Raw genomic sequence first — 22,186 nt, forward strand, 5'->3', positions numbered from 1 at the left:
TGTTTAATAAAGAGATGTAACACAACTGTATTGGTATGCATTTTTATTTGCATACAATTTATACATTTAATAGTCTTTTATTAAATAGGATTTAAACATTGAAAAGGGTAGAAAACAGTTTAGCAAAAGGTAGAAAAGGCCCTTGACTTGTTGCATGTTTTTCTACATGTCATGCTGATCTAAAACAATTAATGTACATGAAAATATGGTTTCGGCTTTGCTATATACAGACTTTAACAGCTGAAGGAAATGTCGTTTGGTTTGGACTGATGAGTGAGTGCAGTGTACACACTCGCCACCCTAAGTCTTGTCCACGGTTTCCAGATAACCTCTGAGCCATCAGAGAGGTGAAAATCTCACATCTGTAGTGTCGATATCGTGCTCCTTTTGAAGTATAAAAAAAAGACCTCAGTTTTAACCTGTTTGGTAATTAAATGCTAAGCCTCTACACTGTTACTTGTAATTGTATGGGTATTCCTGATCAGCTTCACTCACCTGATTGAGTTTCTTGAACTCCACCACCTGAAAAAAAATGTGCTCAAGTATGTGCTTTGCATCTCTGTGATCCTTATCCAGCTTTCCAGTCACACCAAGGATGTCCCCACACTTGCGCACATAAAATTCCAGATCGTCATCTGTGCCTGGGAGTATGGATGATCCAAAGAGATACAGTATTAAGTTATGACCATAATACTATTGCATAGTACAATTACTGCTCAGCCACAGGGAAAAGGGCTTGGGAAACTATGCGGGTATTTCTCTAGCACTGTAGCTGCTCAGATTACTAGGAGTGCTGCACTCACATTTGTTTGAGAGCTGAGCCAGTCTCACTTTCTCAGAAGAAAATGTCTCATCAAGGTCAAAGAGGTCAAGCATGGGAGGTGGAAGGTCTCTGAAGGCCGGCTGAAAGACCTGCACAGGGAGGAATTCTCACAACCACTCTACAGAGATCATCTGCAGGGCTTCTTAGCCTCCTTTGTTTTCGCTTTCAATTACGCCATTGTGGCTTGTGTGCTGTTTAACAACCCTCTTGGATTTAGCAGTACTATGTCAAAAAAAAGTAACTGTTTGTTTGGCATGCGTGAATCACTGTTTAAGAAATATAACAAATTTGTGAGTGAGCCTAACGTTGTGAAGTTTGCTTACTGCTGGTTGAAGAGCAGGCAGGGGTGTTTCAAACTGAGGCTGAATCAGCTGGAGCTGCTCATGTTTCACATGGAGCTGCTTGTAGGAGCTGCAACAAAAAAAAAAAAGTTTCATTGAAATATTCACAGATTTACAGACCATCACAGGCGACCACCCCAGCAAAGTCTGTTAAAGTTTTGAGCTGTCCAATTCTACAAAACTTACAGCAGATGCAGAAAATGGTTTAAGAGGATACATATGAATTGTCATATGAACAGGAAGACCCTCCAGCGCACTGTTAACACAGCTAAGAGGATCATTGGAGCACCACTCCCCTCCCTGCAGGACATTTACACCACCCGCCTCACCCGCAAAGCACTAATGATTGTCAAGGATACAACCCACCCTGCACCTGAACTGTTCAGCCTCCTGCCCTCTGGAAAGTGGTACAGGAGCCTCCGCTCCCGCACCACCAGACTGGCAAGTAGCTTCATCCACCAAGCAATCAGGATGCTTAACACTCTACCCACTCTCCCATCACTGACAGCCCCCCCCCACCCAGCCAGGAACCCAGGAAACTAGGATCCTGTCTGCCCTAACCCCCCCCCCCCCAACACCGCCCTGTGGAACTGCACTGTGACTGCGGCCCTAACATGTTGCTGCTTCACATCAAGCCTGATATACTTGAAATTACTGCATACTGCATATCAATGTAAATATACAGGTCACACAAGCACAAGTTTAAACTTCATGTAACTGTTAAGACTATATAAATATACAACACAACTACCTCTATTTTTTTTTATATATATGTCCTATATTTCTATTTTGATACATACATGTTCTATATTTCAGTCTTGCACTTTAATTTAATGTTTATTGTCTATGGCTATGTCTATAGTATGTCTATGTCTGTATTTAAAGTATTCCTATGTCTGCATGGGAAAGTAAGAAACGAAATTTCAATTCTTTGTATGACCAGTGCATGTAAAGAAATTGACAATAAAAGCCGACTTGACTTGACTTAATTACAGTATGGAATCATGGAGCTAACCTTGTCGCCTGACCCAAATTACACAGCTAAGACCCTTTTTTCCCTTAACAAAAATAATAATTCAACAGTGATAAGTGCTGACCCCTTGTGATGAGGATTGATACTGTGGACCTATATAACAAGCTAAATCAATGTACCTGCAAGTGATTAACTGGGTCCAAGAAGTTTGAAAGAAGTGGCTACCAAAGGAAAACGATGGAACTGTTAAACTACAGTATTTGACAGGTTCATCATATGTGAAAAACGACACCTGCAGTTTAGGAGATGTGAGTACATATGGGGCCCAGAATAAGAACACCAAATTTAAAAAAAATTAGGCTAAGCGGCTCTTAAAGGTATCCAATGCTGTTTCAGTTGTTTTTTTCCAGATGTATGTAATTAAGGATGTGTCTGTTCTTGTCTTTCCTAAAAAAAAAAAAAAAATCAGTTGGAATAAAAAAAAGATGAAGAAAATAGCGTCATTCACACAACAAGTGAACAAAAGCTTTTGATATAGACTAAGAAAGGAATAAAGTTTTTTTCCTTTTTGATTGGGAAAACACGGCTGTTTATGTAAAACAGGGAGAGTAGGCTGGGTGGACCAACTGAATACACATTTACGTATGCAGCACGTCATTGCAAAAAGAGCACGCCACTATTAAAAAACACAAAGACTATATCTGACTTTATCACTGAATTCATTGAAAACACCTTTGAAAATATGCCCTCCATTTCCAGTCAACTACTGCAGTAGGCTATTCATCAAACGTCTATCAACAAAAGAAGCAAGCAACAACTGTGTAAATAAATAATTATAAAATAACTATGACAATTAAAATGCTAACCATAGGGGATTATGTGGACCATCTGTGGTGTTTTGCAAATAGTATACATACATGGAATAAAGTTCTTAAAAAACACATGGAGGTCTGATCGGAGTGACAGCTGGCTGAACCGATAAGACATCGTAAGTAACATTACAATTAACTAAGCCTGGCTGTTAGCCTGATCGGGACACATCAACTTTGAGGACAAAATGTTAACTTGCTGTCTAATATAATATATCCATCCCTTGACAAGTACCATAATAACAAGATAATTAGTGTTATTCACTTCCCCTATCAGTTGTCATAATGTCATGGCTGATTGGTGCATGTTGTAAACCACTTTGTCATTAGATTAATCATTGATTTTATATGTATGTATGTATGGCGTACACTTGGGCAACAGCAGAAGAGCTATGAACTATCTTCTCACAAGATGGCGGTGTCTACAATAATAGTCAGTCTGTGCCGGTCTGAATTTAGTGACCCCTTCAGTGTTAATACATGACCCTTCTTGTCCTTGTTAATAGAGGAACAGGTCCAACCAGACAGTCTGAAATTATTCATATGTCAAGCCTATGGAGTTTTGCCCTTTTTTCCCTGCTGAGGGCTGCAATAAACCGGCTCTAACCTGATGACACGAGGCAGGGTGTCTGTTGACAGCTTCATCAGTGACATGTCAAACAGGGAAGTGAAGTCACGTGGATTTTCATCTCCCTCCTGAAGGCACACCCGTAGTCTCTCAGACAGACATCCTGTGTCGGGTAACATGGTGTAGTCTGTGATCTGGGCAAAACAAAAGCAGCATAAACATTGAACACACAAAGTCACTTACTTGTCTTTATAGCAATGAAATAAGCTACTACCCCCATCGCTACCAACTTTCACACACCTCTGGGTCCTCAGCATCTATCTGATTCAGGTGAATATTATCCGTCATCAACCACTGGAACACAACATCCTGCAGCACAAAGAAGAGTGCTTATTATGTGAACACAGAATCACTACGTTTTCTAGATGGCCAAAAACTGGAAATGATAACTGAACACTCACCATTATTTTATTGTTCTCCTCCTTGTCAAGGTACTGGTCACTGAACATGTGACAGGAGCCCAACACTGCCAGTTTTCCTCCATCCTTTGAAAGAAATAGAGATTTGCCGTGGGTCATATCTGTTCTTAGCACTTAAAGGAATCATGAGATTTTTTTTAGCCAGGTTGCTAAGCCTGGCTCCTGTTTACCTTGGGTCTGTAGAACGCCAGAACAGGTCGGTTCAGGGGGAAGCAGACAGAGCCAGTGGAAAGCACAGCCACAGCAGGTTTCATTACACTCAGTGTGGCTCCATATGGGTAGACGAAGGTAAGGGCCCTGTGGACAAGACAGCGGTGTGTCATTACACTGCAGATCCTACTCACGATTAAAGGGCCGTTCACACCAAGAACAATAACTATAAAAAATATATTGTTCTTGTTAATATGAATGATGACGTTCACACATAAACTATAACAATAATGACATGAATAATGATATCTTTGGGGATAACTTTCAGACCGATTTTGAGAACGATAAAAAGCTAACAGCCAATCAGAACCCATCACATTTTAGCCATCACATTCATTAACACAAGGAGAGACTTTGCTTATCGGTGGCCAGTGTGGACGCTTTTATCGTTATGGTTATAGTTATTGTTATAGTTCCTGGTGTGAACGGCCCTTAACACATGTGCACAACATCATGAATCATTCTTGAATTTCTCCTTGGAGATCAAAAAGTATCTATCTATCTATCATGTCTGTGCTATAATACACATGGGTGAGGTTGGCAAAGTATTAATGGCTATAAATCTCAGATGCTTGCATTTGATGGAGTAGCAACATAAAGAGGACAGATGATGGCAGATGATGGCGCTTTACTATAGGACATAAAGCCTTACTGTGCATTGTTTCCAGCACTTTCATCATCAATGACACCTGTAACAGTTTTGCCAGCAGCTCTACTGATCTCTCTAGAAAAGAAACAGAAAGTTTACAAACATCAATCAACAAACAAACAAAATCCATAAATGTCCCTAAAATTATTATAATTGTGCACAAACCTGTTTAAAACGCCATTGGACACTAATGCTTCTTTGGGGTGAAAATATTTGTAATAAACATTCCTCACCACAGCATCTGTAAAAGTGATCGGAGAAATACAGCAAGAGACATGGTAGTCAGCCTAATAAATGTGTAAAGATAATGTGTGAACTGTGAAGGGTAAACAAATGTGTGACAGCAGTTTCTCCTTCCATCTATCTATTAAAACACTGAGCAAACACTGCCATTTATGAACCCATGAAAAATAGCTATGTCAGCAGTTCCGTATTTTCAAGACACAATGTCTGATGCTCACCATTGTTAACCATGATCCCATACTCCTCTAGGAGAAAGTTGATGTTAGTGTCATATCTGGTTTCCCCTCCTTCTCCCAACATCACAAGGATATTCCCACCGCCATCCAGATAATGCTTGAGGACTTCAAACTAAACAAACACAGAGTAAGTAAAAATAAATCCTACATTGCACTAACACCAAATCAGGGATGGTGTACTTTCAGAATATGTCGCGGGGGTCGAAGACAGTTGTCAGACAACTGTGTAAAAGATGATTGTGTTGTGTCTCAACATCTATCATTCACAATTATACCCACACGGACGGACAGACAGAATCAGACATACATATACAGACCACAGCATACATACATACATACATACATACATACATACATACATACAGATACCTCAGATCCAGTGAACTTCTCTCTTGGTCCCGCAGTGATCCATAGCTTAGTGCCCATAAGTTTCTCCTGGGTAAGCTCATCTTTTATACTGTCAGATGAACCAATCGTATGGTAAGGATATACGTATTCAGCATTTTGAGCAGTACAGTCAATGTCAGTTTGAAAGTAAAGCATTTTCACCGTCTCATAATTTCTCACTGCCTATCAAACAGTGAAGTCGACTTACCTTTGTATCTTCCACTGTACCCGAAGTCTCTTCTGAAGAGACTTGTATCCTGAATTAGCGGTGAATAGTTCTCTTTTCGATGCATTAAAAGCAACGCTGTTGCGCTGGTCTTTATCCATTCTCGACCGTGGATATCATATACATATGCTATAGAGAAATCGACACTTACGTTTTTTCACATACCACAGTTAGCTGGCGAGGAGATTTTACATTATAGTCTATCGTTAGCGTTACATGCAAGCAAGCAAGGCCTTTCCAAGTAACTTGTTAACGTTACAGCTATCTATCCACTAGCTAGCTAGCTATCGTCAACTAGCTTGTCGTCGCCAATGTAAAGGGGTTATGTTTACTATGTCTATCAGCAGTACTAGACTATATTACAATAACCTATCTGTGTGATTTCAGTAAATACAAAATAAATTGCATACAAATTTAATTTTAGCAAGCCTACCGATGTCAGAAACAACCGTGATCCAGTTGCCCACCCAATGGGATTGTGGGTAAAAACAGAAGCTACAACAGTTACCAAGGGCGCTTGAGCCTAGCAACCACTGAGCTCAAAGATGTGTGAGAACCAGGTGAGAACTGAGAAGCATAGCATTCTAGGCGAAAGGCAGAGTTGATGTTTGGAATTAACGTTAAGGCTAGGCCTACATCTAAATAGCCTAGAGTTGGTACCAGGTGGAAGGCCTATATTGCTTAAAAGGATCATTATAATCATCATAAAAATCTCCAATATACAATATGCTCTGACCAATCGGAAGCCAGGCTACAGGACGCCCTTAGCAACGTTGACTGGGAGATGTTCAAAGACGAACTCTGCTGACATCAATGAGTTTACCGAAGTATCATTGAGTTACATCAATATGCAACTGATTCCATCATCCCAACTATGTATCCGAAGCTTCCCTAACCAGAAACCATGGGTGGATAGAGAAGTGAGAACGGCATTAAAGACACGCACCATGACTTATAATGCTGGGCTTATTTCGGGATATGACGGATTACAAAGCAGCATCTTATAGTTTACGTAGTGCAATTAAAGATGCTAAGCGGCGCTATAGAGACAGAGTTGAAGCTGATTTCTTGGAGGGTGATCCAGCACGAGTGTGGAAAGGACCGAACCATCACTGGCTTTGAAAGAAAGTCCCCTCCTATGATGAATGTGAGTAAGCCCTCCCTGATGAACTTAATGCTTTTTATGCCTCGCTTTGACATGAAAAACACAGACTATATTGGACTAGCTGCAGCATGTGAAGCAAATGAGGATGCACCTTTCTGTGTCTCTGAGGTCGATGTGAGCAATGCCTTTAGGGAGGGTAAATTGTAGAAAGCTACTGGACCGGATGGAATTTCTAACAGGGTTTTGAAATCCTGCGCTGCTCAGTTAGCTCCTGTGTTCACTTATATCTTTAACACATCATTGGCTCAAGAGACAGTTCCTACTTGCTTCAAGCAGTCTGTTATTGTTCCAGTACCGAAAAAACAAAAGTCCATCATGTCTGAATGACTACCGCCCAGTAGCCCTGACGTCTAAGCAGTGATGAAGTGTTTTGAGAAGCTTGTGAAAAACATTATCTGCTCATCCCTCCCTGCCTCCCGACCCCCCAATCCACTTGCTTACAGAGCCAACAGGTCTACAGAGGATGCCATCTCAAACCTCATGCACACCACCTTAACTCTGGAGGAGGGAATGGGAATATGTGAGGATGCTGTTCATTGACTTTTAGTTCAGCATTCAACACGATAGTACCTCCTCACCTTGGTCACAAAGATGAAGGCCTTAGGACTGAACACCACCCTGTGTCACTGGATATTTGACTTCCTCACCAACCGCTCACAAGTGGTTAGAGTGGGGGTCTGACATCTGACTCATTAACCATCAGCACTGGTGCTCCCTAAGGCTGTGTTTTTGAGTCCACTGCTGTACAACATCTACACACATGACTGCAAAGCCAACAGTAGTCATAATCCATTTGCAGATGACACAGATGGGCCTGATTAGCAACAATGAACCCCAGGTTGATGAGGTGGCTGGTGTCAATCTAACAGTTTGACACTGAATATCAATAAAACCAAGGAAATGGTAGTGGATTACAGAAGGCCAGCAGAACTGTTACAACCCCATCTCACAACCTGTAGAGAGAGTCACAAGTTTTAAATACCTTGGTGTCCACATTACTGAAGACTTAACATGGACTGTTAACACTAATATGTTCTGAAGAAGTCCAGACAATCATAGGCCTTTACACTTCAGCAGATGATATCACCTGGTATGGGAACTCCACAGTTTGTAGTAACTGCAGAGAGTAGTAGCCAGCTGGAACGTGTAAGAACTCAACTCCCCTGCTTCAAGATATCTTTCCAGAAGAGTACTCCTAAGAGCCCAAAAAAGATTCTTGAAGGACTCTTCATCCTAACAATGGATTATTCCTACCGGAAATCAAGAAGACGCCATGTAGTCACATCTGAGAGACTCAGGAGAAGTTTTTATCCCCTAGACAACTCTGAACTCACACTCATAAGCAAAACCAACTCTGGAACTCACACTATACTTGACTTTTGTCATTCACTCTCAGCAGTCATTTTACATCCCTCTCCCTATGCTACAGACAGACAACTTTTTGCACACTTTTTATTTATTATTTTTGATTTCTCCTCCATCTACCCATGTCCTTGATTTTTACCCCCATCCCCAACACACACACTTTCACACATACATACAGCACTGTAGATCTACACAGCACATTGTTTTCTTCCAAATACCTTACAGCACACTGCCCCCACACCCACACACACACACACTACTGTCACTGCTCCACTCTCCCCACACACACATCTTCACTGTCATCTTACACATGGATATTTAAACACACACACTCATCATCACTGTTCTTCACATACATACAGGACACTGCTTGCTACAGTAGCGACTCTGCTTCCTTACACAGTCATTGTCTTTCTTGTGGATCTTCTCCAACACACATCCTCAAGCACACTGCCCTACATTTACACACACACACAGTCACTGCCCACTTCCTCCCCACACACCACACATCTTTCACTGTCGGTTGAAGTTACATAACTGGCTCCCCAACATACACAGCACACTGGCACATTGTCTCATGAGGGAACTCCCAACACACATATTGTTACATACACAGCACACTATCCCATCTCCCCTGTCATCCCCCAACACACACACCAAGACCCCTGGCAGTAAAGCCGTGGATCTGCCCATGGTAGGAATGTAAGCCCTTGCCACTTACTCAACTCCTTACACAGATATCTATTCCAGCCTAAGTATATGCCTAATGTGTATGTTGATGTAGGACTCTTCATCCATAAGTTATGGATTAAATATCCAGGTTAGACAGACAAATCAAGACATTTATCAGGGCTACCCTTAATGGGAATGTCCTACCTAATGAACTGAAACAAACTGATGTTTAGGCCTATAAAAACAAATTCACTCCTCAGCACTCTCAAACATTTTCCTGATCTGGGACTCGCCATTTCTTGCTTCCAAATGCATGTGACAAAAACTGTATCCTTGTATCCTTGTATATGTAGGCCTATGTATGTGTGTATGTATGTATGTATGTATGTATCAGCCTATGTTATCGTGGCCTATATGTATAGCATAGGCATATATTTTGTGACAAGTCATATAGTCATACAGCATTTTATTTCACATATGATCTTTCAAATATTCTTAATATTATATTTACAGGTTAGGACAGACACAATCAAGCCTACATTTAACCTTCACCACGATGAAGTAGGCTACATGGAAATGTGCTTATAAACAATGGGAATCCATTCTTTACACAGTAGGCCTAGCCTAATAATGATTTCATAAGTTAGGCTAGCCTAGGCCTACTGCAGGTGTGACAATGAACAAACTGATGTTTAGGCCTATAAAAATCCATAAATGGTAAATGTATGCATGAGTGAGGTATTCTTAAGAAATCTAAAAGTCTTCATTCAAGGTAAATAGATATTTCACAAGATGTAGACCTAGGCATAATAGCACCCCTTATTTCATTTATTTAATGTGGTGTAGCTGTAGACTATATCCAACATAGGCCTATTTTAAATACAAGAAAGAGGCTGTATGGTAGCCTAGCTGATGATAAAAGGCCAATACACTATAAGAGAGTACAGAGAAATAAGATTATACACAATGCTCCTGAGTAGGCCAACTGTGTGGATACATTCCTATGGATATTGTTGGGCATCATTATTTCTGGAGTAGCCTACTTTAATCAGCAATAGACAAATTACCATGATATATATTATACTTTTTTCTTTTAGTTTTTTTTTTCTGAATGAATGAATGATTTGGCCTTAGAGATAGTCCTCTGTGGAAACATAAGAAAATCCTTTGAAAGCATTTGAGCAACTTGCAGCCAGGCTGGAAGGAAAATCCGCTGCACAACCTACAGACCCTGGTACCATCTCCTTGGTAAATTCAGGATCAATGTGCTGCATATCTGCAGGACCTCTCTGTGGAACAGAATTAGAAACTTGAAAAGTGTTCAGCAAAATTCAGTCATTTAGTCATAATCACCCTATTTCACTTATACTCACCACATTAGGGTTGTATGGAGGCTTAATTTTTCTGTGGTAGAGGTCATCCCAGTTTATGCAAGAGAAAAATGCATGATTCTTCACCTCCAGCTGTAAAAAAACCCCAACAACAAAATTCAAATCACATCCAGTAAACCCATACTGATGTTTCTAGTGTTTCTATTGCATTCCGCTTTTACTTAGATCAGGTTAACTTACAAAATCAGCAATGGCTCCCATGCGACGGTGAGGTTCTTTCTGCAGCAGCCCCTGGAGCAGGTTACACACCACTGGGCTCTTCCCCCCCGGTAGGCTCAGGGGATGGTGGAGGATGGAGTTGTACATCTCTGTCATGTCACTGCTGTAGAATGGGGGCTGCAGCAGCAACAGAGGGGCAGCACCACAGAGTATGACGAAACATGCAGTACATTCAGAGGCACGGTAAGCACAAAGTTCAAATTTGACTTAATCAACTATCATCTGTTCAAGCTTATGAAAAACTATCTGTCTGCATGTGAAATGCAGTAAAATAAATGCATAAATACATAACAGGGAATATATACACTATATGGTGTTCAGCATTGTGTTTCATTTAGCATGGCAGTGAGTTGATAAATTGGCAACAATAAATTAACTGAGCAATTAAAAAGCAATTCTATTTTCAACTAGGAAAATGTGAATGAATATAGCGTATTAACAGTAATAGAGTGGCATACCAGTCCATAAATCATTTCATACAGGACAGATCCCAGACCCCACCAATCTACCGTTCTGTCGTAAGGATGCTTCTTTAGTACTTCTGGTGCCAAGTACTGTTGGAAAGATGGAAAGGTGGAAAATGGGAAAAGCATACATTCTTAGAGAAGCATACATTTCTGACAGAAAAGCCACAGAACAAAATTCCATCAACCCTACAGGTTTTGAACATTATGATGTGAGTGAAATACTATTGAGGAGAATTTATTGTGGATAATAACTAGAGTGTGGATAATAACTTATTTCCCAGTCAGGAAAAGTTCCAGGGGAAAAGTTACACCTGACACCTACATCTCATGTAGCGGTAAGTTGTTCACAATTTAAGTGATCACCACTGACCTCTGGGGTTCCACAGAAAGTGGATGTAGTGGAGTCTGGGTTTATTCCTTCTTTGCACAACCCAAAATCTGTCAGCACCACATGGCCCTGTTATAGTACAAGATGGTCAAAATGGCGAAAAGTCACAGAATTCACTAATGCCAATCTATTAACAGCACAGAGCATACTGTAATTATAATTTAGTATCAACATGATGCTCATTTTGCATGCAGGTGATCTATGAACAACTACCTCCCAGTCCAATAAGATGTTTTCTGGCTTGAGGTCTCTGGAAAAAACAAAGAGAAGGAAGAGTAGGCATGTCAGAGAGGTCACTTGCTGTTGAGACGCAGAACAGCCTCTAAGGCAAGCTTGGGAATCCATAGCAGAAAAGGATCTGTGTTTACTATAAGTGACTTGTTAACATTGCTGGACTGGTGTGAGTGACCCATCAACAACAGGACTGACCTGTAAACAATGTTGAGGGAATGTAAATAGCCAATGGCACTGGCCACCTCAGCTGTATAAAAGCGTGCTCGTGGCTCTCCAAAACTCTGCTCCCTCTGAAGGTGATAAAAAAGCTGCCAAACCAGAAGAACAGAAGGGCAAAACACCCTGATTACATTAACTTTAACCGCCATGTGTATTATTGAAATTGTTACAAAGGTCCAAAAAGCAGCAATCCAACTGTAGCATTATGAGGACATCAGTGGCTGATTTCAGCAATATCACTCCTTACCTCTCCTCCATTGACATAGTCCAAGACAAAGTACAGTTTTTCTGACGTCTGGAAGGAGTAATGGAGCCCGACCAGGAATGGATGTTTCAGACTTTTCATTAGGACATTCCTCTCAGCCATGATATTATTTTGCTATGAGAATACAAATTGATCACTAAATCAAAAAGCTATTCACAAAAGTAAGATATATATCAAAGTAGGTATATTTTTAGTATTGTATACTAAAAAGTATAATTCTAGGGTAGAAGTTATTAAAAACAATATCCATTTGGTATCAAGGTTTGTACGAAGGAATTTATAATAGACATAATGACGGATGTGCTTCCTGTGCAGAGTTTACTGTAAGCTGTTACCATTAGTGATTCACCAACCTCTTTTTTCTTGAGTATAACTTTCTTCTGCAGGACTTTTACTGCATAGAACTTGTTATCAGCCTTTGCTTTGGCAAGCAGCACCTTTGACAGAAAATCCAGAAATATATGATGATGGGGTACAGGGTACAAACTACAGACCATGTTGCTAGTCACTACACATTTTTATTATGCCTCTATCAGATGTCAAAGTATATTATAGTAATAATGTATTAAATGTCAAACAAAATATCTTACTGTGCAACCTTACCTTCCCAAATGTGCCCTTGCCAATCACAGCCAAAAAATCAAAGTCTGTGGGTTTGGCACTGCAAACGGAGAAGAATTGCTTTTGCAATGACAAATTACACTTAAAACTAGATGTACCACAGAGCGGTACAAAATATGACTGCCGCCCAGTCCAGCACATGTTTTCCACAAAAATAAGTCACGCTAAAAGGCATATATGATTCTAACTGTCTCACTGAATTGCAAACGGAGAAGAATTGCTTTTGCAATGACAAATTACACTTAAAATAATTCTTCTCTGAATATTCCTGAAGAGATGTATAATTAAATGTTTTATGCAACTCAGTCACTTCTGGAGTTCTGAAAACATGTCTTTCCATATTTCAATCATCATTTATAACCTAAATAAAAGCAAAAATGTACAATTTCTGTGCACATTTGCAGAAGTAATAGGCCTACCAGTAGGGCTACAGTGTTTCAAGCATTGTAAGTCACAACAAGAAAGTGCTATTTCTTCTGTCTTGTGGCGATTGAACAATGTCAAGACTGATGTTGACAACAGAAACAGAACTTGTTGTGATGTTCTCGCAGTCTCCTATGATGGGTGTGTTGCAGAAAATACCAAAATAGAGACATATGTTTATCATTTACCAATACCCTCTGTTTCTGAGCAACTGGAGGACACCTCCAACAACCCGACAATCAGGTTTGAATGTTGATGAACGAATGCTCAAGCAAATCCATTTGTGCGATACATGATTTTGAGCATATTCCACCATGAGGCATGATGAAAATGAAAATATGGTAAAATGTGCACTCACTGGGGATTGTGAGTGGGGCCTAGGTTGACTTCATTAGATGAAGATGGATGCAGCTGTTAAGCAGAGAGAAAGAAAGAGAGAGAGAGACCAAATAAAAAAATTCTCCTGGTCATTCTCAAAAAAGTGCTTATGCAGCAAATATGATTGAAATGACCAAAAAGCACTTACCAGATTACAGTGTGCCATTGTATGTGGTATTCTTTTTGTCTTGTGCAACTTATAGCTTTTCAGCTAGATTGAAAAAGAAAGTAGGCTATATATAAAATTACACATCCAAACACTACACCAGCATGTACGTCCTCTTGATGAGGTTACATGCACTTAGGACATGCAGGCGATTAATGAAGTGACAGCAAAATGTCAAGGCAGGTGCATCAAAATTCACGTCTTTTAGCCTACAAAATGCTCAGCACATTATTGACACCTTATTTAAATAATGTGATGGGTGACCATTTTAAAATTAATAAAACCTGCCATATTTGGCTAAAAGAATGCCAAAACATAACGGCTAACAGATTAATTAAGGGTCAGGGGAAACGCGTCAGTCACAGACAAGACGAAGCCTTGTTGACACCCAGGTGAGCAGTGTGTTCGGGTCAACAAAAGACAAGACAGGACAGGACACATAACAGGACACGGAGAGTCAACTTCGTAAGGATAAAGGCAAGTCTATTCCACTTGGTTTCCAATACATTTCTTAAGCAATGAAAGAACGTTCCAAAAAATAGCCATTATAACCATAATCATAACCAACGTCTCAAAAGCACCGCCATCTAAACCAAAGAAAGTCTGCTGAAAACAAAACAGTGAGGTCCACTAAAAATAGCTGATGACATTGCAACAATATAATAGATGTTTTTCACCTCACCTTTCTGACAGGTGGAGCTTGAAAAGTTTTCAAATGGGCCACTTCACCGCTGTCACTGTTTCATCCAAATTTGTATCTCAGCCCTGGCTTGGTTCGAGTAGCCTATGTAGGTCATGGAGAAATAATCTTGATTTTGCAATTGGCTGCTTGGCAACGACAGCAGACAAGGCTGTCCGTGTCATCACACACTTGTTGGACCTAATGAAATGACTTGGACGTGAAATGGCCCACTTTTACTGCCAAGAGAGCTGAGGCTCCGCCTCCATCGAGATGTTAATGAAGAATAAAGTTGCATTTATTGCATGCTATTATATTGCCTTAAGAAACTCATATGTCATACTCGTGACAGAGAAAATATTTTATTTATTCCAGCATTACTATTTATAAATATGAATGTATGAAATAGCACACGTTCGGGGGGCATTCCGGGAATGTAGTGGAGGCTAAACGCAAGTAGCCTAAACGCAGTTATCCACCTCTGAAATTTCAGAAATAGTTTACCCACCTCTCAAGAGTTTATTCACCAATTGCAACTTTCACGTTGTATTATCCACATTCACAATATGTTCACTCGATTTAATACCACTGATATCGTTATAAACCTTGGACAATAGCCTACACAATCATCAAACATGTTCTGAATGACTTTTTTCTGAATGCTTTTTTTTTTTAAATGCATACCTAATGGACAGTCCACCTCACAGAATTCATAGTTTACCCACCTCACCGCTACCACGTTTTTGGATGCTAGGGCATTTGTCAATAACATTGCTGGACCACAGCGCCCTCTACCGAGATATTGACCCACAACATGATCATCCCATAAAACTGGCACATGCAACATGGAAGTCAATAAAACTTTTTTTATTTCAGCTTAAATTGAAATTAAATTATTCAACAGAAGACATGATTGACAATAGTCCTGAAAATGGACAAAAATATTGCAAGAATCCTAAAACTTTGCAAAGCTGCAACTACACTAGGCCTACAACTAAATGTTTTAGATAATTAAAACTATTTAGAGAAATAAATGTAAATCAAATGTGCAGCATTCACAGAAAACACCTACCAAAAGTGCACCCCAAAAATAAAACAAATAAACAAATCAAATGAAGGAAAGTGCAAAGGGGTATTGAAGCAACCTATGCAGCTCCAATTTCTTTGAAAATTAAACTGAACAAACATCCACCTCAAAACATATCAATGTCAAACAAACCTATGTTTTGCCCGGTTCTTATTCAAACATTACAATTATGTACATATGCCGAAGTTTTAACAGCCAGCGTACCGAACATACCCGGGTATATTTTGGACATCAGTGGCTGAAACAGGTAACCAAATGCTTTTGTGGCTTCCTCCTCCTGTCTGTGTCAGAGTGAGCAAGGGGATGGGTTTAATCAGACCTGGAGCGAGAAAGAGACTTTGAACGTGGCGGCGATGGGGAGGCTGAGTGTTCAGCTGGCGAGTCGTGCTGATCGTCTCGTGAAGAGGGGGAGCGGGAGGTGGACTTGGCACACTCCTCTTCCCCGTTCTCCACGGGCGACGCCGAGCGGCTGCGGGACTTTTTGCTGACCGACTTCTCCTTGGGGCGACTCGGAGACACCTGCTCGGACTTGGAGCGGGACTTGGAGCGAGACTTTCGGGCATCCGAGCGTGAGCGAGACTTGTGGCTCGCCGAGTGGCTGCGTGACCTGCGGGAGTGAGAACGAGACTTCCCGGTGTGGGATCGGGACTTGCGGGCAGGAGACTTGGATCGGGACTTCCTCCTAGAACTAGATCTCCTCTTGCTCCGGGATCTGGACCTGTGGGAAACAAATTAACTATAATTATGAGTTAACTATAATTAACTATAATTATGATCACTTGGGCTGAGCTCGGACAGAATTGAATACAGAGATGTTGATTGCATCTCTAAAGCCATAGATCAGATCTGATTTAAAAAGACTACAGGTGGATGTATACATGTTTATTTTCAGTCAACTTACCGGGAGCGCGATCTGGAGTTGCTACGGGAACTCTTGCTCCTGCGGCTCCTGCTGCGAGAGCGTCTACGGCTACGAGACCTGATAGAGAAGAGAGTCTTGCAAAGGTCAACTGTAAACATCAGCTGATAGGGAGTCAGAGTGATTTTAGTGCCATAATAAAGTCTTACATTTAATCCTTGTAGCCATTAGGAATGCCTCTCTATAGACCCAATGGGTCCAACAGATCATAATGCATGCACCTCTCTACTAAAGGGATAATGTGAAAAGTAAAGGTTTCTCACACATGCAAAAGTACAGAGTAAATGGCCCCAGCCGTGGCGCAACTGGCTGGGGCACCTGCACCGTACGCCGGCAACCCGGGTTCGATTCCCGCCCTGTGGTCCTTTCCGGATCCCACCCCGACTCTCTCTCCCACTTACTTCCTGTCACTCTCCGCTGTCCAGTCACATTAAAGGCATAAAAGCCCAAACAAATATACTTAAAAAAAAAAAATAGAGTAAATAATGTTGTAAATAACAATCATAGTATTATTATGCTGCTTTCGAGATATCTCGTAAATGTCTCATAAATCCGCCGCCCGAGTTGGAAAGTGTAAATTACCCAGCTTTCTTGCGGCATTTTGGGCAGGCACGCCCACTTTACCTCGGAGTACTTGAGGGTACCCCGAGGTGGATGTCTGACCTTACAACAAACATGGCTGCCCATAGTTGATGATGAGATGACATGACATGTATTTTTTTGCATATGTACTGTGTTGGTCATGTTAAAGTTGATGTAATGCTCTTACACACTAGATTACATTGCTGCTTCAATCCGGTCACCAATTCATGCATTGCACGGTCTTGCTGTGCCTGCAATACAATGTAACAATTTGTTTTCCAGCCGTTTAGCTAGAGGCTACATGTAGCACAAAACAATAACAATGACTAGCCTCCTGCTAATGCCCCTCGTGGCTCAAGAGAAAGGCGTTCCTAAAGCCACTCATTGGCACATGTTGTACGGGTGAGTGTACGATGATTTACGAGACATCTCGAAAGCAGCATTACTATTAAAGTAATTTTGCGTTATTAAGTTTAAATTTATTCATATGTACAACAAATGTCATGCTGTAAACTAGCCCTAGTCACTTAAAAGTAAATTAATATATCTGTTTTATGTAGATTTGTGCAACTGCAGCATTTACTACCAAATAACCCCCCTTACAATAAATAACTGCAGTTATACTGTAGTACAATGCAGTTTTTTCGTCCAAAATACTGCATTTCCTGCATAAGAACTGACAATATTTCCTCCAAAACTGCAGTTTAGATACCCAAAAAAATTTTTTTTGTAAGGGCTATAATGGGGTAGTTCTGTTTGGTGAGGTAGCCTAACCTAACACCGGGAGTGTGTGTGTGTGTGTTTGTGTGCGCACGGGCGGGAGAGAGACGAAATGAGTGTGTGTGTGTGTGTGAGATGAGTTTTTGGTGTATTGCTCACTTTTACGTGTGCAGGGCTGAACCGCGCAGGTTCCACACAACGCAGGTAACTAGTGCTGTGACCTTGAAACTTATTTCATCTTATAATGCACTTGTACATTTAGGGTTAAGATTAAGGATAACCTAAGCCTTATTGGGTTAACCCAGTGGTTCTTAAACCTTTTGTCTGGCAACCCCCCAAATAAAATGAGCCAAGTCTCGCAATCCCCCTTCTCTCTAACCGGCGGAATTTGGTTTTGAAATGTTGCGAGATGGAAGCAGAGGCAGAAAATGGCTATGTCTACACCAAAGACATTATATCAATGGCAGCCTTTTACTAAAAACCTTTAGAAAAATGTCTTTAATCCAGATTGCAAATCATTTTGTGACCCCTCCAAAATTTTTGCCGACCCCTAAGAATCTAACCTTAACCTAACCTTATAATATTAGCCTAAGCCCCATCATGCTCCTATTAGTACAAACTAATTGATTTACAGTAAACTTCAGCAACAGGGTCTTGTGCCTTACCTGGACCTGCTTCCGGAGTACGAGCGCTGCCGATGCGGACGGTCCTCAACTAGTCGGATCTTCCTGCCATTGATGTCGGTGCCGTCCAGCTTGTCTATGGCTCGCTTCATGTCCGAGTGGGAGCGGAACTCTATCACTCCCTCATTAGTCCGCTCCTTATGGGCATCGGCATAAGTCACCTCTCCAGCCTGCCGCATGAAGTCCTGCAATAAGGAGGTACGTGCATATCATGAATATTTTTTTGTGTTCTATTAGTAACCAATGAATTGGATTTGACAGCAAAGCATTTATTTTCCCTCAGTATATCAGTCTTTACTTTTTTAAAGGGCAGAAATTTCCACAGAGGGAGGCTTCAGGGACAAAGAAGAAAAAAGGGAACCATATTTTCATAGCACATATGGAGGGTTAAACTAAACATTTCATTAAATGAGAAACTTTAAAAAAATAAAAAAAATGATACCACAAGCTTGACCAACCAGTTGCGTTTTGAGCAGTAAACACTCACCTTCAGGTCTTGCCAGCTGCAGCGACTGGACAGATTCTCCACGATGAGGCGGTACTCAGTGCGGACGGGGGGCCCATACTTGTCCCTGCCACTGCGGCTCCTGCTGCTGTAACCACTACCTTTAAACAACAATGGAAGGGGGCGCAGTGAGAGGACTGGAAGGAGAGGAGCTCGCTGGCAGGCTCATTTTGGGTGACCACTGATGAAATCAGCAAGGAGCATGAAGTATGATTAAGTGTAGGATGATCTCTATTTTACATGTCTATCTCACCATATCCAACTTGGCAGAATACTCTTTGAAAAGACTGAGAGCAAGGTTCTCCCAACATGCCTGGCTTCCTTGACTATTTAATGTGGCTTCAAGTGCATTGGCAGAAGTTGTTTACCATATACAGCCATTATGAAACAATGTACTCACTTTAAGAAACTGTTTGCATTCCTGAGTTTTGCTTACATGCCATTGATACCACATGGGTCATATGATTCATCCCCTATAGAGGGAAGACCAGGGGGGAGCTCAGGAGGGAGGTTTGGTGTGCCCCCCCCCATCATTTGAGATTCAAAAAGATACTGCCAACACACACTCACACTCCAAAGAAAAGATGGGGGAAAAGGAAATCAAGACTAGTTATAAGAAAAAAGGGCAATGCAGAAAAGCAGAAAAGATTTCTACCATTGACCATTGCTTTTTAAAATAAAGCAAGCTACATGGAAGACATTTTTTTCTTTTGGCTTTAACCCGTCCAATATTTCTTTCAACATAAAAACCAATAGGTTTCCTCACCATCACCCTGGACTATTGGCAAAAGGCTGCTGTCATCATGGCTTGCGGTTAGGTCAGCCAAGGGTCATAGGGTCAAAGGTCACACACACATTGTAAGGTGAAAGCCAAGGCCAAACAGGAAAGGCAGTCATCTTAGCCTCAATGGACTCGGACTCAGCCCGCAGAGGACTCTTTCAAATTGAAACATCAAGGACTCTGTTAATGTTGAATTCAAATGGTGTTATACACATAGTTCATTAAAGGACAACATTCCCTTTGTTTGCCCTGCAGCCGGACTGTGAATAATGAGGGCCTCCTCAGTTGTGCCACTGAATCCTATTTCTGTAACCAGAACATAAAATGTTCTGTGCTAAAGCAATGTGATTCAGCGGAGAAGTTACACAGCTGCAGTGTAAACAATCAGTGAAATAAAAAGCCCCCAATCTGCTTCATTATCCCCATTCTGTACACTCAAAAGAGTGGCACATAACATTATAAGCCATTTTATATGAGGCAAATAATGGTTTAAGGGATTCCAACTAGGTCTATATTTAGAAAGCAGGATGTCGGCATCTACAATGTGAAAACATGTATAAACAGGACAGCATAATCACTTCACTCTCCTAAAACTGACAGCCAGCCTGTAAAAAGTAAATAATCAGTTCTGCTGAAATAGCTGCACCACCTGTCATTGGAAAATAAATTAAGTGTGTCTGAAAGCTGTATTAGAGTACTCACTGCGCCCACCACCCCCACCATATCCATCCCTGTCCCGCCGTGGACCACGGGCGTGCTCGACGATGACACGCTCTCCACACAGATCCTTCCCATTCAGCTCGTACACGGCGTCGTCGGCGTCACGGGTGTCCTCAAACTCAACAAACCCATACCTGGAAAGATACGTATTAAGACGTTTAATATCACAAAATGAACATCTCAACTCATCATTATGAGATGATAAATGATGAGGGGAGTAAAATGTCACAAGAATAGCCATAGGCTAAGGACCCCTTAGAATTTGAGTTGATGAACATTCTTTTCTCATGCATTGACGTGTAAGCATGCACATACACAAATAATAATAAAAAAAAACAATTAGTAGTAGTATATGGGGAGAATCCACTATTCTGGCTAGCCAACGTCACTTGCAGTGTGCAAGCTCTTAACGCCATTTTGTTTAGGCCACGTTCACAGTTCAGGAGTAGGCACTTGTCTTATTTCAAATCCGCATTTGTCTAAGACTATGCGAAACATTGATTAACAAAACGCCGAGGAATTTCAAAAGCTCTCCACCTCAAATGTCATAAACCATAACCAAATGTCACTTGTCCAAGCAAACTATCTAGCTAACGATGTCTAGCTAGTTCGCTCCTGGTTAGCTATAACTTTCCAAACGTACCCATTTTTCAGGTCGATTTCCAAAAGCTTTCCATAGCCGCTGAAAAACTTTTGAATATCTTTCTCCCGGACATGATAACTTAACCTTCCGACATAGACTCGTGGCATATTCTGAAGTTTAACTTCTCTACTAGGTAGTCGTTCGGGGCACAACACCTACAGTGAGTCTCAGCGTCAGCTGCGTAACAAGCATAACAAAATTCTACGTTTTCAAAATAAAAGTCAGAATGTCCTTTCCCCCCCTCAAGTCAGAATTGAGGGGAAAGGACAACGTTAGGCCTGCAAAGTTCATAGATATTTAGTAGGCCTAATTTGTGCAACGTTGAAGTTGGAAAATGAAAGCCATGCTGGAAAATAGATTGAAATATATTTTTTATGTTCAAAGAACATATATAATAGTGATAGTGAACCTGAAGAAAAAGCACATTTGTCGCCATATAATAGGAAATGACAGAGATGAAATCCTTCATGCAATAATGCTGTCAAAAACAGAGATCTTTTTGTTTGTGGTATTTGTTATGGTTTTGTCCAAAGCGACTTACAGTAAACCATACATTATTAGTTAAGGATAATAATTTCTAATAAAGTTGAATAGCCTACATTAAGCTTAATAATAACAGTAATAGGCCCTAATAACAATAATAACAATATCAACTAACATCACATTTCAACATGGATTAAAATGAGCAAAATCTATAAACATACAAACCATAACTCTGCAACAGAATTAATTATTAAAGGGATATTCCACCATTTGGGGAAATACACTTGTTTTCCACCTCCTCTTAAGTTAAACAATTGAGTTTCACCTTTCCCCAGTTCATCCAGCCGTTCTCTGAGTCTGACAGTAGCACTTTTAGCTCCAGCTCATTGACTCAGATTAGACCGTTA

At 40.8% G+C, this 22,186-nt stretch overlaps 3 protein-coding genes across 3 annotated transcripts; all 3 read right to left on the reverse strand.

Moving 5' to 3' along the window:
- Positions 1 to 28: 28 nt before the first annotated feature.
- ift52 (intraflagellar transport 52 homolog (Chlamydomonas)) lies at positions 29 to 6,499 on the reverse strand. Its single transcript, XM_048255007.1, has 14 exons — positions 6,438 to 6,499; positions 5,987 to 6,133; positions 5,761 to 5,848; positions 5,374 to 5,503; positions 5,078 to 5,153; positions 4,916 to 4,987; positions 4,224 to 4,350; positions 4,036 to 4,119; positions 3,875 to 3,943; positions 3,614 to 3,768; positions 1,147 to 1,234; positions 804 to 912; positions 496 to 641; positions 29 to 384 (listed from the first exon to the last, which is right to left on the reverse strand). The coding sequence occupies exons 2-14, from the start codon at positions 6,103 to 6,105 to the stop codon at positions 340 to 342; spliced, it is 1,308 nt and encodes a 435-aa protein (XP_048110964.1). The 5' UTR covers positions 6,106 to 6,133; positions 6,438 to 6,499; the 3' UTR covers positions 29 to 339.
- A 3,156-nt stretch (positions 6,500 to 9,655) lies between these two features.
- On the reverse strand, positions 9,656 to 14,836 carry LOC125302055 (serine/threonine-protein kinase Sgk2-like). The gene is made up of 13 exons (XM_048255009.1): positions 14,660 to 14,836; positions 13,960 to 14,022; positions 13,792 to 13,844; positions 12,993 to 13,050; positions 12,743 to 12,826; positions 12,372 to 12,503; positions 12,101 to 12,213; positions 11,885 to 11,921; positions 11,654 to 11,740; positions 11,275 to 11,370; positions 10,778 to 10,933; positions 10,580 to 10,669; positions 9,656 to 10,495 (listed from the first exon to the last, which is right to left on the reverse strand). Exons 2-13 carry the CDS (start codon positions 13,975 to 13,977, stop codon positions 10,337 to 10,339), a joined length of 1,083 nt encoding a protein of 360 aa, XP_048110966.1. The 5' UTR covers positions 13,978 to 14,022; positions 14,660 to 14,836; the 3' UTR covers positions 9,656 to 10,336.
- Positions 14,837 to 15,504: 668 nt separating this feature from the next.
- srsf6b (serine and arginine rich splicing factor 6b) lies at positions 15,505 to 21,492 on the reverse strand. Its single transcript, XM_048255703.1, has 6 exons — positions 21,297 to 21,492; positions 20,636 to 20,787; positions 19,135 to 19,253; positions 18,630 to 18,832; positions 16,645 to 16,722; positions 15,505 to 16,461 (listed from the first exon to the last, which is right to left on the reverse strand). The coding sequence occupies exons 1-6, from the start codon at positions 21,401 to 21,403 to the stop codon at positions 16,053 to 16,055; spliced, it is 1,068 nt and encodes a 355-aa protein (XP_048111660.1). The 5' UTR covers positions 21,404 to 21,492; the 3' UTR covers positions 15,505 to 16,052.
- Positions 21,493 to 22,186: the final 694 nt, after the last annotated feature.

Source organism: Alosa alosa, chromosome 10, assembly GCF_017589495.1.
Source record: "Alosa alosa isolate M-15738 ecotype Scorff River chromosome 10, AALO_Geno_1.1, whole genome shotgun sequence".
In the NCBI taxonomy this organism is placed as follows: Eukaryota; Metazoa; Chordata; class Actinopteri; order Clupeiformes; family Clupeidae; genus Alosa; species Alosa alosa.